We start from the raw sequence: 19,231 nt of genomic DNA on the forward strand, positions 1-19,231 counted from the left end.
CATCACATGGGGACCCTGCTCCCAGTACCATTTCAATCAAGGGCCTCCTCTACTATCCTCAGTCTGTACAAAGGTCACCTCTCCTTCCCCTCCCACCACTCTGTGATTCCCCTTCCACTCAAAATTCTGCTCACATTAAAAAAGGAGCCTCCCGGGTAAAGCCCACAACAAGTGCATTTCAACAAATTACTTGGACGTCTGTGTAATCGAGGCAACTTTCTACATGTACTGAGAACTCTAATCCAGGTACATTATTCCTTATAATTACTTTCCAGTATGGTCATGTAAACAAAATCTTAATTAATGCATCTGCATATTGTTCTTTACTTCTTCGTGAAAAATTATTAAATCCCTCTAGTGTCTGACATAGACTGAAACCGCGAAGGATGAATTGGCGCCTATCTAGATTACAAAGGAACTCCATCCTCACAGAGCACGGCCACCGCCAGAGGGAGGCAGTGTGGCACAGTGAATAACGCTTGGCCGTCCTCTGGCTACCACCCTGGCTCCACCACAGGCAACTCCAGAGCTGCAGACAAGTTACTCAACTCCCCATGGCCATTTCCTCATCAGAAAAATGAGACTTATAATAGTGCAGACCTCCCAGGTTGTGAGGGTTAAATAATCAATTACATATAAAGCTCTTAGCTCAGGGCAAGTATGTAGTAAGTGATCAATAAACTTCAAGATAAAAATGACAGTTACATCCCTTCTGTTAAGAAGCTATGTAAAACCACATGTCACTGGAGCAGAACAAGCTCAGTAGCTACTACCGGGTCCCTCGTCCTTTCCTTTGATCCCCTTTTACCTTCAGCCAATTGAAGCCAAGTCATAGAGGATTCATTCTCGGAAACGACCCTTGTGGGGTCCAGACCAGACCTCCATTACCCCTGCCTAGACTGTCGCAGCACCTCTCAAGTGCCCATCATGCCCAGACCCCGTAGCTCCACCTCTTCCATCAATACAGAGCCTGTTTCACATCACCCTGGTGCACAGACACCTGCAGGTCAGCCTGGATACCCTCTATTCCTCCTCTCGATCTAGCCTGCTTTACCTTGTAGATAGAACCTGACGTCATACTATATATTCTCTGTTTACTGTCTCTCTCCTTAAAACAAGCTCCCTGAACAGAAGGATTTTTTAGTCTTGTCACTGCTGTATCTCCAGTCCTACTACAACATAGTAAGCATTCAACAGACACCCCTATCCTTACGTGTTCTTCTATCTCCAGTTAAATGGCTTCAAACACTATTTGCCAATAACTACCACAATTTCTATCTCCCAAATTCCACACTCAGATATATAAGTGCCCACTTGACATCCTCACTTAGATATTCAACAGGGATCAAACTAACACATCCAAAAGTGAGCTCCTGTTCTTTCCCCTACCACCCCCAAGCCTGCAGTCCTCCAAGTTAACAGTTGATAACTCCACCATTCCAGTTGATCTGGCCAAAGACTTTGGAATCATTCTTGCCTCTTCTCTCTTTCACAACCCACATCCAACCCATCAGAGAACCCTGATGATCCTCTCTTCAATATATCTCTAACCTCACTCAGGTCCAAGCCACCATGATCCTTCATACAGATTACTGTAACAGCTTCCTAACTGTTCACAACACTCCTCCGCTTAAAAAAAAAAATCCTGCAGTGATTTCCCATTTACCATTAAAGTTAAGTCCTATCCTTGGTCTACAGGGCCCTCCTTGATCAGCTCCATTACTTCTCTGAGCTCCTCTTCTATCAGGACCCTCTATCTCACTCAATTCACATGGGTCCTCCTTGCTGTTCCTCAAATGTGCCAAGAACACTCCAGCCTTCCAACCTGGGCAAAGGCCATTCCTTTCACCTGGGACAGTCTCTTCCCCTCCTTCATCCCTATTCTATGTGATCAATTGCCTTACCTCTTTCAAATTTGTGTTCTAAAGTCATTTTCTCAATGAAGCCAGCCAAACCATATTAGACACAAAGAACAGAACCTTCTTTGTTTCATAGCTCTTTGCAAATACCCAAATATCACCACAACCTACCCATGCTACTAAGTGTCTTAATCCTCAGACTTAACATCATCAAATTCTGTATGTTCCTGTTAACATCCTGGTGGAGGGGTCAGCAAATGATGTTCCACTGGCCACTGGCTATCTTTGCAAATTAAGTTTTATTGGAATGTAGCCAAATGCATCCGTAGGACAGCACAGTTGAGTAGTGGGATGGAGAGCCTATGGCCCACAAAGTACAAAATATTTACTATTTGGCCCTTTATAGAAAAGTTTGCTGTCCCTGATCTAGCATATACCAAGCCGAAGCAATTAAGACAGCAAGGCATTGGTGCAGAATAGACAATTATAAAAGGATAGAGAGTTCAGAAACAAACCCACACCTGACTTAGGACAGCAGCGTCGCTGTAGGGTAAGAGTAACCCTTTCACTAAGTGGTACTGGGTGAACTGGATATCCACAGGGGGAGGAATCTCGACTCCCCGCTATATGCAAAAAATAAATAACAAAAAACCCCAATAAATTCTAGAAAGACTAAAATCTAAATTTGAAAAGAAAACAAAACTTCTGTAAGCTAATATAGGAGAATATCTTCATGACCTTGGGGTAAGCAAAGATTTCTTAAACAGTATGCAAAAGCACTATCAATAAAAGAATGCTGGTAATTTTTACCACATTAAAATTAAGAACTTATGTTCCTCAGGACTACACAAAGTGAGTAAAAGGGAAAGTCACAGAGTAAAAATCTGTGAAATATATAACCCACAAAGGCCTTGTATCTAGAAAACAGGATACTCAAATGGCCAATTAACATTTTTTTAAAAGTTGTGCAGGGCGCAGAGTCAAGATGGCGGCATGGGAAGACATGGAGATCACGTCTCCCCACAACTAGATCAGTTGCCAGAGCCTGGTGGGGGACCTGAGGCCCAAGGAGACTGGAGGAACCCTGCAGCAACCAGGTAGGACCTGGGGGAAGTCGGGGGGGGGGGGGGGAAGGGAAGCAGGATGGGACCAGCGCCCCTGGGGGGTGGCTGGGTGAGGGGGGAGGTTCCTGCCAGGAGAGACCCTTGGGGTTTGGGGGATGGTGAAACCATATTTGGGTTTCTCCCGCCCTGGTGCCCAGGAGGCCTGCTGAGCTCCTGGGCCTGGGAGCCTGCTGGGCTCCCCAAAGGGGTCCTCAACCCTCTAAGGCCCCCTCTGGGCTGCCTGGGTCCTGGGGGTGTGGGAGGAAGGGAAGAGGGGAGAGGAGGTGGAATGGTGGAGCTGGGGGCTTTGAAATCAGGGGACCGGGAGATGAGAGGGCATTTCACCTGCCCTCTTGGTCAGAGTGGCCGACTGGGCTTCCGGGCCTGGTCCTTCACTCTCCGGACCCCCCTCTGATGTGTGGGTGCTGGGGACATGGGATGAGGGGGAGGGAGAAAGGCAGATGGTGGGGGGGACTTCACAGGACCGGGGGAGACGCTGCGGGAAATCTCCCTACCCACCTGGCACGGGGAGGCCTGTTGCACCCCCAGGCCTGGTCTGCAGCCCTCCAGGGGCCCCTCTAGGTCTCACTGGTCCTAGGGGTGTAGGAGGAAAGCAGGGGAGAAGAGGAGAGGCGGACAGGGGAGGGGGCCTTCTGGGATTGGAGGATCAAGGGAGGCGGGGAAGGTATTTCCCCTGCCCACTAGCTCTGGGAAGGCTGCTAGGCTCACGGACCTGGTCTTTCACACTCCAGGGCCTACTCCAGCTGCTTGGGACCTAGGAGAGTGGGGGGCGGGGGAGAGGAAGAGAGGCAAACAGGGACCCTATGAGGCTGGGAGATCTCAGGAAGTGCCACAGGCGTTACCCTGGCCCAGTTGGCCCTGGGAAGCCTGTTGGGCATCAGCATCTGGTCTCCTGCCTTCCAGTGTACCCTCCACCTGTGAGGGTCTTAGGGGAATAGGAGGGAGGGCGTGGGGAAGACGAGAACCCATGGGGGAGGGACCCTCTGAGACTGGAGGACTGGGGGAGGTGCCTGGCATTTCTCCCAACAACTTGGGCCCAGGGAGCCTGCTGGGCACCTGGACCTGGTCCTTTGCCCCCAGGACTACAGGCATTCCTGGGCCCCTCTGCCTCATTAGGTCTAAACCCCATTTCCCACCACCCCAGGGCCTTTTCTAAGCATAAGCCTGGCCCACTGCTTATCCCCACCCTCCCCGCTCTTGTCTAAGCCCCGCCCCCACAGCCAAGGCTTTTTCTGGCTTTTTTCCCCCCATTTTTATTTTTCCCACCCCCTCACTTCGGCTATTACAGTTGTTTTACCTTCCAGTTGTTGTTCCATCTATTTTAAAAAAATTTTTTTCTAACACATCAGTTAGTTTCCTATTCTTACACTTTTTATGTTGCTACTGTTCTACTACTCCCCCCCACCCCCTGCCCCACCATTTTCCTGCTCCACACGGCTTGTGGGATCTTGGTTCACAAGCTCAGGATCAGGCCTGAGCTCCTGAGGTGGGAGCTCTGAGTCTAAAATATTGGACTAACAGGGAGACTCAGTGCTCAGGGAATATTCAGCAGAGTGAGGTCTCCCAGAGGTTCTCACCTCAACACCAAGACACAGCAATATTCAACATCCTAAAAACTCCAGTGCTTGAAACCTCAGGCCAAACACCCAGTGGAACAGGAACACAATCCTGCCCATCCAAAGCAGGGGGTGGGGGGTGGGAATGAGACAACAAAAAAATATGTCACAGATGAAGGAACAAGATAAAAATACACAAGACCAAATAAATGAAGAGGAAATACGAAAATTGCCTGAAAAAGAATTCAGAGTAATGATAGTAAATATGATCCAAAATCTCAATAACAAAATACAGAAAATACAAGAAACAGTTAATTACGACTTAGAAGAACTAAAGAGCAAACAAACACTAATGAACAACACAATAACCAAAATTAAAAATACTCTAGGTGGTATAAGCAGCAGAATAACTGAGGCAGAAGAACAAATAAGTGAGTTAGAAGGTAGAATGGGGGAAATAACTGCCACAGAGCAGGAAAGAAATAAAAGAATAAAAAGAATGGAAGACAGTCTCAGAGACCTTGGCGACAACATTAAGCACACCAACATTCAAATCATAGGCATCCCAGAAGAAGAAGAAGAAAAGAAAGGGCCTGAGAAAATATTTGAAGAGGTTATAGTGGAAAACTTCCCCAACATGGGAAAGGAAATAATTAAGTCCAAGAAGCAAAGAGAGTCCCATACAGAATAAACCCAAGGAGAAATACACCAAGGCACATTTAATCAAACTAACGACAATTAAACACAAAGAAAAAATATTAAAAGCAGCAAGAGAAAAGCAACAAATAATATATAAGGGAAAACCCATAAGGATAACATAATCCATAAGGATAACAGCTGCTCTTTCTGCAGAAACACTGCAGGCCAGAAGTGAGTGGCAGGATACACTGAAAGTCCTGAAAGAGAAAAACCTACAGCCAAGAATACTCTACCCAGCAAGAATCTCATTCACATTCAACGGAGAAATCAAAAGCTTTACAGACAAGCAAAAGTTAAGAGAATTCAACACCACCAAACCAGACTTACAACAATTGCTAAAAGAACTTTTCTAAGTAGGAAACACAAGAGAAGGAAAAGACCCACAAAAACAAACCCAAAACAATTAAGAACATGGTAATAGGAACATACATGTCAATAATCACCTTAAATGTAAATGGATTAAATGCTCCAACCAAAAGACACAGACTGGCTGAGGATATGAAACCAAGGCCCTTACATATGCTGTCTACAAGAAACATATTTCAGACCAAGGGACACATATAGACTGAAAGTAAAGGGATGGAAAAAGATATTCCATGCAAATGGAAGTCAAAAGAAAGCTGCAGTAGCAATACTCATACCAAATTAGACTTTAAAGTAAAGACTATTACAAGAGACAAGGAAGGACACTATATAATGATCAAGGGATCAATCCAAGAAGAACATATAACAATTGTAAATAACTATGCACCCAACATAGGAGCACCTCAATACATAAGATGAATGCTAACAGCCATAAAAGGGGACATTGACAGTAACACAATAATAGCAGGAGACTTTATAACCCTACTTACAGCAATGGACAGATCATCCAAACAGAAAATAAATAAGGACACACAAGCTTTACATGACACATTAGACCATCTCAACTTAACTGATATTCATAGGACATTCCATCCAAAAACTACAGAATACACTTTCTTCTCAAGTGCACAAGGAACAGATTCCAGGATAGATCACATCTTGGGTCACATATCAAGCCTCAGTAAATTCAAGAAAATTGAAATCATATCAAGCATGTTCTCTGACCACAATGCCATGAGACTAGATATCAATTACCTGAGAAAAACTAAAAAATACAAACACATGGAGGCTAAACAATATGCTACTAAACCCCCAAGGAATCACTGAAGAAATCAAAGAGGAAATCAAAAAATACCTAGAAACAAAAGACTGAAAACACAGCAACCCAAAACCTGTGGGACGCAGCAAAAGCAGTTCTAAGAGGGAAGTTTATAGCAATACAGTCCTACCTCAAGGAACAAGAAAAATCTCGAATAAACAACCTAACCTTACACCTAAAACAATTACAAAAAGAAGAACAAAGAAACCCCAAAGTGAGCAGAAGGAAAGAAATCATAAAGATAAGAGCAGAAATAAACAAAACAATGAAGGAAACAATAGCAAAGATCAATGAAACTAAAAGCTGGTTCTTTGAGAAGACAAAATTGATGAACTATTAGCCACAGTTATCAGGAAAAAAAAGGGAGAAGATGCAAATCAACAGAATTAGAAATGAAAAAGAAGTTAACAATGGGCACCGCAGAAATACAAAAGATCATGAGAGACTACTACAAGCAATTAGATGCCAATAAAGTGGATAACCTGGAAGAAATGGATAAATTCTTAGAAAACCACAACCTTCCAAGACTGAACCAGGAAGAAATAGAACATATGAACAGACCAATCACAAGCACTGAAATTGAGACTGTGATTAAAAATCTCCCAACAAACAAAAGCCCAGGGCCAGATGGCTTCACAGGCGAATTCTATCAAACATTTCGAGAAGAGCTAACACCTATCCTTCTCAAACTCTTCCAAAATATAGCAGAAGGAGGAACACTCCCAAACTCATTCTACGAGGCCATCATTACCCTGATACCAAAACCAGGCAAAGATGGCACAAAAAAAGAACATTACAGGCTAGTATCACTGATGAATATAGATGCAAAAATTCTCAACAAAATACCAGCTAACAGAATCCAACAGCACAGTAAAAAAGATCACACACTATAATCAAGTGGGGTTTATCCCTGAGATGCAAGGATTCTTCAATATACACAAATCCATCAATGCGATACATCATATCAATAAATTGAAGGATAAAAACCATATGATAAACTCAATAGATGCAGAAAAAGCTTTTGACAAAATTCAACATCCATTTATGATAAAAACTCTCCAGAAAATGGGCATAGGAGGAAATTACCTCAACATAATAAAAGCCATATATGAGAAACCAAAAGCTAACATGGTTCTCAATGATGAAAAACTGAAAGCATTCCCTCTAAGAACAGGAACAAGACAAGGGTGCCCACTCTCACCATTATTATTCAACAGAGTTTTGGAAGTTTTAGCCACAGCAATCACAGAAGAAAATGAAAGAAAAGGAATCCAAATTGGAAAAGAAGTAAAATTGTCACTCTTTGCAGATGACATGATAGCATACATAGAAAACCCTAAAGACTCTACCAGAAAACTGCTAGCACTAATCAATGAATTTAGTATAGTAGCAGGATACAAAATTAATGCACTGAAATCTCTTGCATTCCTATAAACTAACAACAAAAGAGCAGAGAGGGAAATTAAGGAAACATTCCCATTTACCACTGCAACAAAAAGAATAAAATACCAAGGAATAAACCTGCCTAAGAAGGCAAAAGACCTGTCACAGAAAAGTAGAAGACACTGATGAAAGAAATCAAAGACGATACAAACAGATGGAGAGACATACCATGTTCTTGGATTGGAAGAATCAACACTGTGAATGTGACTATCCTACTCAAAGCAATTTACAGATTCAACGCAATCTCTAACAAATTACCAATGGCATTTTTCACAGAACTAGAGCAAGAAATCTTATGATTTGTATGGAAACTCAAAAGACCCTGAATAGCCAAAGCAATCTTAAGAAGGAAAGACAGAGTTGGTGGAATTAGGCTTCCTGACTTCAAACTATACTACAAGGCCACAGTGATCAAGACAGTATGGTACTGGCACAAAAATAGAAAGGAAGATCAATGGAACAGAATAGAGAGCCCAGAGATAAACCCATGCACATATGGGCACCTTATCTTTGACAAAGGAGGCAAGAATATACAATGGAAAAAAGACAGCCTCTTCAATAAGTGGTGCTGGGAAAATTGGACAGCTACATGTAAAAGAGTGAAATTAGAATACTCCTAACACCATACACAAAAATAAACTCAAAATGGACTAAAGACCTAAATGTAAGGCCAGATACTATAAAACTCCTAGAGGAAAACATAGGCAGAACACATACATCAAAGCAAGATCCTTTTTGACCCACCTCCTAGAATCAGGGAAATAAAATCAAGAATAAACAAATGGGACCTAATGAAACAGATTTTTGCACAGCAAAAGAAACCATAAACAAGACAAGAAGGCAAACCTCAGAATGGGAGAAAATACTTGCCAATGAAGCAACTGAAAAAGGATTAATCTCCAATATATATAAGCAGCTCATGCAGCTTAATATCAGAAAAGCAAATAACCCAATCCACAAATGGGTGGGAGACCTAAATAGACTTTTCTCCAAAGAAGACATACAGATGGCCAACAAACACATGAAAAGATGCTCAATATTACTAATCATTAGAGACATACAAGTCAAAGCCACAATGAGGTATCACCTCACACCAGTCAGAATGGCCATTATCAAAAAATCTAGAAACAACAAATGTTGAAGTGGGTGTGGAGAAAAGGGAACTCTCCTGCACTGTTGGTGGGAATGTAATTTGGTAAGGCCACTATGGAAAACAGTATGGAGGTTCCTTAAAAAACTAAAAATGGAACTACCATATGACCCAGTAATCCCACTACTGGGCATATACCCAGAGAAAACCAGAATCCAAAAAGAAACACGTACCATAATATTCATTGCAGCACCATTTACAATAGCCAGGACATGGAAGCAACCTAAATGCCCATCAACAGATGAATCGATAAAGAAGATGTGACATGTACATACAATGGAATATTACTCGGCCATAAAAAGGAATGAAATGGAGGTATATGTAATGAGGTGGATAGACCTAGAGTCTGTCATACAGAGTGAAGTAAGCCAGAAAGAGAAAAACAAATACCGTATGCTAACTCATATATATGGAATCTAAAAAAATGGTACTGATCAACCCAATGACAGGGTAAGAATAAAGATGCAGATGTAGAGAATGTACTTGAGGACACAGGGTTGGGGGGATCGGGGGGTGAAGGGGAAGCTGCAATGAAGTGAGAGAGTAGTATAGACATAGATACACTACCAAATATAAAATAGATAGCTAGTGGGAAGTTGCTGTATAAGAAAGGGAGATCAACTCAATGGTGGGTGATGCTTCAGAGGGCCAGGACAGGGAGAGTGTGAGGGAGTTCGGGAGGGAGGGGATATGGGGATATATGTATAAATACAGCTGATTCTCTTTGGTGTACCTAAAAAAAGAAAAAAAAGAAAAAAAGTTGTGCAACCCATAAGTAATGAGAAAAATGCAGATTAAAGCCACAGGGTGAGATATCACTAAAAGGAAAGTAACTGATAACAGCAAGTGTTTGCAAAGAAGTGTAATAACTAGAATTCTCATGCACTGATGGTATGAATGTAAACTGGTATAACCACTTCAGAAAACTGTTTGGCAATATGTACTGAAGCTAAATGCAAACATTTTTTATGTCCCAGCAATTCTGCTCCTAGAAATGCCTACACACGCCAAAATACATAAAAGAATGTTCAAAGCATATTTGTTGCAATCAAAACTGGAAATGTGCAAATGTCTATCAACAGCAGAATGAGTAAATGTTTTAGGGTAAATTATACAATGGAATACTACACAGCAAAGAAAAAGAACAAAGTAAAAATACACATTGCAAAAACACGGATGAATCAGAAATAAAATTTGAGCAAAAAAAACTGAGAATAAAAGAATAAATTCTGTATCACTCCATTTTTATTAAGTTTAAAAGCAAGCAAAATCAACTGATGGTGATATATGTCCATTGTTACTGCTGGGACAATAACTGGGAAGTGACCTACTGAGTGCTGGTACCACTCTCTTCTCATCTGGATGGTGGTAAATCAAGTATGTACACTGTGCAAAGTCATCAAAATGTACACTTATGATTTGTGTATCCTTCTGCATGTATACTCTACTTCAATAATGTATACTTTAAAAAATTAAGAGTAAAAAAATCACTATCATATAAAATAGGCTAAAATGCAAATGAAAAGATTTAGAACAAAATATTTTTTCTCCAATCACACAAAATTGCAAATTGTTAAGTAGAATTTTCTACTTATACTGATATCATGTTATACACCTGTTGATATCATAAAATGCACTTACAAATATCAGATATCAAAAAAAGAAAACATGGTGAGAACAAGAATACTGGAGATATGTTTTCCCTCAAAGGAGATAGGAGAACATAATGAACTAGATATCAAAGGAACAAAATTGGCCTAATCAAGATCTTTTCATCGTAGCAAACACGGAGTGATCTAGACATGAAAATACAGTAAACATAAACAAGGCTTCAGAGAACACGGGGCAAGGCTTCACTGAAATGTGACACAGAAACACTCCATCTGATTTTTGTTTAGCATGTATCAGAATCAGCATTAGTAGGAGCATTAACACCACTGCTTTGTTGACAAATACTGTTTCTTACTGAGCTTAGTCCTAGAAGCCCTGCTTCACACGAGCTCTTATGTGGAAACCTAATGTGCAAACAGATAAAGAGTGTAACTACTCTCCTCTGGATGAAATGCTAGGCCGGGAGCCATGGGGGATCTGAGGCCACTCGTCAGCCTTCCCCACAGCCCAAGGGAAGGCCCCGGATGACCCACTGTTTAGTGTGAAAACGGTGCTTGCCCCATGACCACAGCTGACCTTGCCGATCTGGGAGGTTAAAAAAGGAGCCCTTCCTCTCTCGTTACTCCATGCCTACCCCTCCCAAAGATGCACACTCAGGTGGCCAACCTTCTGAAATACCAAAGGGTCACTCTTGAATGAGGGATTTACAGGGAGCTGAGGAAGTAACCAGAGGAAAGAGTGCCATTGTGTGTCTCTCAAACAGCCTAACATGGACAGAAAGCCAGGGCATAGATCCGGATTCTCTTATACTGTGGGCTATGAGACCAGGATTGACTAGGTAAGTCCACTTTTCTGCCCAACTCCAGTTAAGAAACTTCTTCAACCCCATTATGAATTTCCTGAAAAACATACTTATTTGTTGGCTTCTTCTAAAGGTACCTGCTGACAAAACACTCCTAAGGCTGCCACACCTCCCATATGATCGTGTTTACTTGGCAAAAGCCTGTTGTACACAGCACTCACCTACACTGAATGACTCTAGCTGACCTCATGAAAAATGCTACGTCAGCTATTATTTTGCAATTTGATGGGCATTTGGGTACCTTCTTTGTACTATGCATAGCTCTTTCAGCTTAACCCTAAACAGGGATTAATAGCCCAGGCTACATTTTATGGCACCCACAGGGTGGAGACCCCATTGGCTCATCAAAAACAGATACAGGACATACTCTGCTTGTGTTTTGTGAGACAGTCAGATTCTGGAACAAATTACCTGCGGAAGGCAGGATACTGGGAGACCGACTGTACACTCTTCCACAACAGACATATGCAACTGAGGACAGAAGCAGAATTTTAGCTCCCTGGAAGCCCTGATTTCTTACGCACTCTCTCACGTCTTCAGAGATGAGACATTGTTCAACACGGAACAGACAGTAAGCAAATTACCTGGTCAACGCTAAACTGCCAAGTTAAAATAATGGGCTTCCCAAAGAACAAAAAAGAAAAAGAAGAAGAAAAAGAAAATCCTCCTTTGTTTTCAAGTTATGTCTTTTGGTAATATTATTTTTATAAAGGCCTTTGTTTTCCACACAGCCTCTTTATAGGTGGTAGATATTTTAACCCTTACACAGGTCTGGAAGGCAGGTTATTACCCTGATTTTATAGATAAGGAAAATAAGGCTCAGAAAGCGGAAATGATTTAACCATTAACAAACTGCTAGTAAGAAGCACATCCTACTGCTTTACCTGTTCTTTTCTTCTAATCACACGAACACACACATCCCTCCCAACACTGGCAAAAGTCTCTTGCTCCCTTCCTCCACCGGGCCAGTGGTGTGCTGGTGTCAAACAGCCCCCCACTTCATGCCCATAAAGGGAAGACGGATCGGAGTCAAGGAAAACATCTCAAATCCATTCCTCAGTCCCCATCTCCAACCCAGCTCTCTGCCAGCCCTCCCTTCAGACTTGCTGCAGAAAGGAGGAAGACGAGAGAGCACAACTGTGCTGAACTCACACAAAGTTACAGGCTCCCCTTGTTCATCCCAAGGAAATGCAATCATAACATTCTCATCAAACCAACTTCCAGTGGGTAAACCAACACCACCATGAGCTAGCTGCTCATTTATTATTTGGAGATTTTGATGGGCACCTTTTTATTGGTGTTCCATTGAAAAGTTGTGGTTACAGCGATGCTAAGAGGAATTAGGTGATGGAAAAGGAAAAACCTAAAATTATTCTAGGGACTTTTAAATATTAAATAATCCTCATGAAGTGTTAACAGAAAGCATCTGAGCTTCTAGACTACATGAAACAAAACCAAGCCAATATATGAGTTTTGCTTCTGCCCTGGCTGATCTCGCCTTAAATAACTGTCATGTCAAATGATCACGGAGGAATGGGTAGGGGAAGGGGAAGGCTGCTAGAGTAAACCCATCACACTGCCTTACCTATACTCTATGTAGTTACTATCTTCATTTCTGTTAAGGAAAAGAAAGACCTGAAAGGGTAATTAACTCGGCTCAGAGACGAAAGTGGCACAGCTGGGAGGCCCTAAGTCTCTCCAATTCCAGAACCATCCAGAATAAATGGTTCTCTATTACACTGTCTGTATTTCCTCCATCTGTACATTCACAACGTACACGTAAGACAAGACCAAGAGGTCTGAATAAATTGCAAACCCTGAATAAAGACATTTAAAATGGGCGCAGTGCCCATTTCCCCAAAATGCACAATCTGTGTGCCCCAAAGGGGCTCCAAAATCATTCACGGGCATGCTTTCCACACCAGGTTCACACACACAGACGACATACGCTGGACACTGCACAGTCCAAGGGAAATGTGGTACCTTCTGCCCAACGTATCTTCGGTAACCAGTTTTATTTTTTTTAAAAGAACTTACCACTGTCCCACCATGTCCTGGTTTTCCCTTTCTTCTAATACTTAAAAGACTTCAGGTCAGCTCGGCAGCTGACCCCCATGAAGACGGCGCTGCCTTTCCACATAAAGGTGGGGGCAGCATAGCAGACACTGCCAACCCAGCCAGAGGGCCACATGTTACTTAAAGGAACAAGGTTCTCCATGTGCCGCTCTGAATTACCGTCTCTCACGCTGCCTCTGGACTCAAGCTACTCCATGAGGACAAAGTAAGGACACAAGGTACTGGGAACATGAGTCCCTTCTGTTCTTAGGCACTTTATTAAGTCTTCATTCTGTCCGTGGAAAGCACTACTGACTGTGAATGGAACGAACTGGACAGTCAAATCGTGTGTGCCTCTCACATTCTAAGACCCTGTGACTAAGTCCTGCTCCATCCTCCCTCGCCTCACAACTAAACCAGAGCATCACATCTGCTAAGCCAGAAACGTAACTTTTTAAGAAGGGAGACATTTTTTCAAGAACTGGAGCCTCAAAACACTGAGATATCTTTGTTAAAAGGGATAGGCTAACTTCTTAAAACCATTTTCACACACTCCATTCTCAGAAAAAAAACAAAAACAAACCCAAACCATTCACACAAATCTGTGCTTCCTTCAGTGTGCACACACTCACGCCCCTTACCAAAAGTGACTTCCCCTTTGCCAGCTTTGTCAAACAGCTGGAAGGCCACCATGAACAAAGCATCTGGGGCACACAGGACAGATTCAAATGCCACAAATTCTTGAAAGGATATTAATCTGCAACATAAAACAAGCACAAAACATAAAGTCAGTAGATTGTGGAAGATAAAAGCATTCACAAATATACACAAAGGGGAAAAAAATAACATGTCACTGTCAAAAAATAAAATTCAAAAGCATGTATAAACACTTAGCATTTCCTTTCATATAGAGTGGACTGAAATAACAACACAGAATCTAAAAGACACGACAGATTTGAGGATAAGGTGACACATTAAATGCATTACAATTTCAAATGAAACTGTTTCATCCAACATATCACTTTTGTTTCAGGCATGCTGTTAGATTCTAAAATTAAAGCTTAGACACTTTGGATTAATATATGATTGTTAACAACAAAATAGACCAGCTCTGTCATTCATTAATACCTTTCTACACAATGTAAAAATGGTTCACAAAGATTCATTCATTACTGATAGCTACTGACCACATGAGGATTGAACCAAAGGATGATATTGGAGCAAGGGAGAGAATGCAGATAAATAAGCCATGAAATGTGACCCCAAGGCAACTCCAGTCTGGCAAGACAGACAAGATAGAAAACTATATAAGAAAGACATATCATAAGACAAGGACCAATATGATAACAGAATTTTGGTAGGAAACCAAAGAAAGCTTTGTGGCAGAGACAGAATGTGAACTGGGTCTTGAAAAATTAGTGAAATTCAGGTATGCAGTAATGGGCTTAGAAAGGGGGTCACCTTAGGCAGGGGAAATGCCTGCAGAAAGGCAGGTGCAAGAAAGCTGGGGCATGTGCAAGGAAAATGTGAGGAAATAATTTCATCTGGACAGAAAAGTGCATAAGAGAACACTGTGAAATGAAGTCATTAAGTTCAGAGATGCAAGTTTCTGAGCAAGGTCATGCTGTAATCACATCTATCCATTAGGAAGAACACAACAGGCCACAGAGGCTTTGACTTCCAAGGAGTAGATACATCCACAAAGGCTGTCTCAGAAGTTCTTTGCCACCCTTTTGTATTTTAAATGCCCAAATATTTCAGTGATACATTGGGATAGTCCAAGTCCCAAGGATATAGAGGGAGAAAGAAAACAGGAATGTTTTCCTATGTTTCACAGAACACTTAATTACTTCTAAACATAGAGAGAACACATTTTTATACAAAGTAAGTGCTACAAGGTTAAGTTAGCCACTTCCCAGAATGTCACCTGATTATAATCATGCTGCAAAGAAAGGAAAACTCTGGTGTGTTCATTACATTGTCTCTGTGTCATTCACCATCCAAAAATACATCCTTCTGAATGCAGGAGAACATTCGGGAACAGCATGTGATACAGAAGAATGACTGCCCAGAACATTTTCTCCTTGACTATACAGTCTGTCTCGCTGAGAACCTTCGTGTGAGCAGGACCAGGAGTAGGTGGGGATGGCAAGGGAAATACATTTGAGTGGAAGGTTCCCGGCTGGCCTCAAGGAGCTGACAGCCTGCTGGGGGAAGGGGAGGTAGTCATGTGCATATATCCCCACCAGAACTCAAGCTGAGTGTCAAAAGTAAAAGAAGAAATAAAGCATTAAGGGGCATAGAAGGAGGAGTGATTTATTCTGCCTGGAAGAATTAAGGAATGCTCCATGAAGCTGTGGCATTTAAAGATCAAATTTTAAAGCTGAAAAGATCTTAGATATCATCTACTTCCACTTGCTCATTTTACTTTTGAGAAAACTATTAGAAGTTATGGCTTGTGCATGGTGAAACAATTGGCTTCTGGCATGTTGGCCTGAAAACCAAGTATCCTGGTTCCCATCTGACTGAGACAGAGTTCCAATTGGTTCAGGAGGATGGAGAGAAGAGAGAAGGGCAGGGAGAGGACAACCCACACCGAGGAAAGAACTAAGTGCAGAGGGGTGTGTTGTATTCAGAGAAGGACAAAGGTGTTACCGACCCTGCATCTAATGGTCCTGCGGAGTAAGAGAGTGGTTGAGCTGTCATGCCAGCTACCCACGAAGGCCTTTAAAGGCCAGTTACAGAATCCTGACCTTTTTTCTGCAGGCAGTGAGAAGTCATTGGAGGTTTTTAGGGTTAATAAATACCAGGTTCAGATCTTTATTTTAGAAGAGGAACTGGTGAGGAAGATGAATTTAACAGAGGAAAGATGAAATGTGGGGAGACAGCCAGACAGCTAGAGACAGCAGGGGTCTAAACCAGAGCTGGAACTCTAGGACTGGAGAAAGGCGAAAGGTGGAGAAATGCAACTGAGGCGGGAATGATGAAACTTGGTAGCAATCGGAGGTCAGAGGCTGAGAGCCAGGAAAGAGTTACTCCAAGCCTTTTAACTTAGATAATTGAGTGGGATGATGGCACTACCACCAAACATTAAGAGTAAAAAACAAAAAACAAGGGACTTGTGAGAGAGTAAGACCAATCCTGACCGTGTTAAATTGTAGATACCCATGGGACAGCGAAGTATGATATTCAGCAGGTAACTGAAAGGACTAGTGTGGAACTCAGGAGACAAGCGAATATGAGTTGAACTGTGTTCCCCTACAAAATTTATGTTTAAGTCCTAACCTCAGAATACAACCTTCTTTGGAAATAGGGCCATTGCAAATGTAATTGGCTAAGATGAGATCCTACTGGAGTAGGGCAGGCACCCAATCCAAAATGACTAGAGTCCTTATGAAAAGGGGAAATCTGGACCCAGACATGCACACAGGGAGAGCGCCACATGAAGATGAGGGCAGAGATCAGGGTGATGCTTCTATAAATCCAGGAATGCTGAAGACTGCCAGCAAACCATCCGAATGCAGCTAGGGAAGAAGCATGGAACAGGCCCTCGGGAGGAACCAACCTTGCTCATACCTTGATCTCAGCCTCCAGAACTGTGAGACGATAAATTTTTTTTAAGCCACCTAGTTTGTGGTACTTTGTTATGACAGTCCTAGCAAAGTAATATTAATACATAGCCAAGATTGGAAACACAGATCTAGGAGTTCTTAAAGAAAGGCTACTTAAAGCTGTGAATGAAACCGCCCAGAAGCATTTCACTTCGGGATGCATGCTTGCCCAGCTCCAGACCACGGATGCAGCAGCACAGAGGAGAAACGTGTTTCTGATTGGCTGCTTTCTTCTCGCCACCACTTCTCACACCCCAGGACCTCCTCAGAGCAGCACCAACAACCCTACAGCCACACACTCACCAGCTTAACTTGCTGGCAGTTTGTCAAGGCAAAAAACAATGACATTTGCTAAATTATCCCTGCACAGACAGTAGGTGAGTTAAGACGAATCACACAGTGTGTTATGCAGAAACGAACATTTCTTAAATTTAATGATCTGAATAAAGGCTTAAATACCCGAAAAAGAGAATCTCATCTCTCTCAAAATGGTATGAAAAACCTGAAGATCATCTATGTGGGTGAACAAATCCTCCTCTGGCAACATCAGCGTGGTTTCACAACCGTAACTGGCCAATGAACACTCTGGTATTTTAGGCATGTTACAGATACCAAAAAGGTATGTAATTTCATAATCCTGTTAGATACAAGTATTATACATCTATGTAGGAGGTATATAGATGAACCATGAAATCATAATGTTTTACTGTTCCTCATTTGGGATTTTCGAGGTAATCTAACTAGAAGGCTATCAGAATAATTATATAGTACTATATTCATTTACAGCGTGATATCAAAACATTTATATATATGTATATATTTTTTCATGTAAACAGTACTCCAGTCTTGCTTTACAGATTTAACGGGTATTAGTGTAAGTTACAACAAAGGATACAAGCTTAATCAAGTTCAGGCCTGGCTGGTGAGCTCACTTAGTTCCTTTTCTACCCTCAACTTCCCAAACTTCTTTGACAATGTTAGATGCCCTCTAAAATAAATCACATGACTCAGATGAGCTCTGCAACTAGTATCTAAGGAATAGTCACGATATGACTCTAATGCTCACCTGCAGCAACTAATAGTGGGATACGGGTCAGCTGACATGGAAGCAAACACAGAAGTCTCATTTTCACAGGCATACACCACTCAGGATTAGGGGAGAGTAGGTTTCCAACTACACTATTTCATGGTTCTGACACGAGCAGAAATTTTTTTAAAGCGAGTCATTTTTGTTCTCCAAACCACCAGAGCTATTGTTCTTCTGAAAGCCATTTATGGCAGCGGCTATGTTACAGGTCCTTTAAAGTCTGGGTAAAACAGCTAAAGCACTACATACTGCTATCACATACTGAGTCAAGGAAGAAAGGGATTAAAAGTGAAGTGCCTCTGGACATTGTGCTTAGGATGGTGTACGATTACATACCTACAGAGGAAGATACTAGAAGGATATATACCAAAATGATGGCAGTGCTTCTTTACAGCAGCATAACTGTAGGCCTCCTCCCCTGCCCGTCTCAACTTTGCAAGGAATAGCTCTCAGCCTGGAGAGACTTCTAATAGAGAATAGAGGCTGCAAATTGTGATATTATAGAAAAAATGGTAAGTAATATAAGAGAACTGGAGATAAATTACTCCACAAATTCAGAGGAGGCAAAGATTATTGTTATACTGAGAAATAGGAGGAGATGGATAAAGTCAGTGAAATTAGGAATACATGACATCAGAGGGAGGTTGTGACCACACCATCATGTAGTATCAGTCTAGTAGGAGAGGGAAGATGATCAAGTAGAGGTGGGAGGCAGGGGAAGGAAAGGCTATCAACGCCAATGGGGCTTTCAGTGCCTGCTCTATGTGCTGGGTGCAGGCCAGTGCTGGGAACACACAGATGAAAAGTACAATTTCTGCTCCAAACAACTGGGGGCAGGGGTGGGGGGTGGGGTGGGGAGGGTGACGACGGTGAGCCAGGAACCAAGGAAGGAAGGTTGGAGATGAAGAGCCACAAGGAGTGCAAAGCATGCTGGAGCACAGGCTGAACCATTTGTTCTGGCAAAGGAGAGTTAAATGAACTGGGGGGAGAA

At 42.2% G+C, this 19,231-nt stretch overlaps 1 protein-coding gene across 3 annotated transcripts in view; it reads right to left on the reverse strand.

Annotated features, from left to right (window-relative positions):
* Positions 1 to 19,231, reverse strand: part of SLC25A13 (solute carrier family 25 member 13) — a 206,487-nt gene that overhangs the window by 107,836 nt on the left and 79,420 nt on the right. For 2 of the 3 annotated variants that reach the window (XM_057731069.1, XM_057731068.1), the window contains exon 4: positions 14,184 to 14,299. The exons of the other annotated variant lie outside the window; for it this stretch is intronic. In XM_057731069.1, coding sequence (XP_057587052.1) covers positions 14,184 to 14,299 — 116 coding nt within the window. The remainder of the gene's footprint in view (positions 1 to 14,183; positions 14,300 to 19,231) is intronic. 3 annotated transcript variants of the gene reach the window in all.

The sequence above is a fragment of the Hippopotamus amphibius genome, chromosome 4 (assembly GCF_030028045.1).
Source record: "Hippopotamus amphibius kiboko isolate mHipAmp2 chromosome 4, mHipAmp2.hap2, whole genome shotgun sequence".
NCBI lineage: Eukaryota > Metazoa > Chordata > Mammalia > Artiodactyla > Hippopotamidae > Hippopotamus > Hippopotamus amphibius.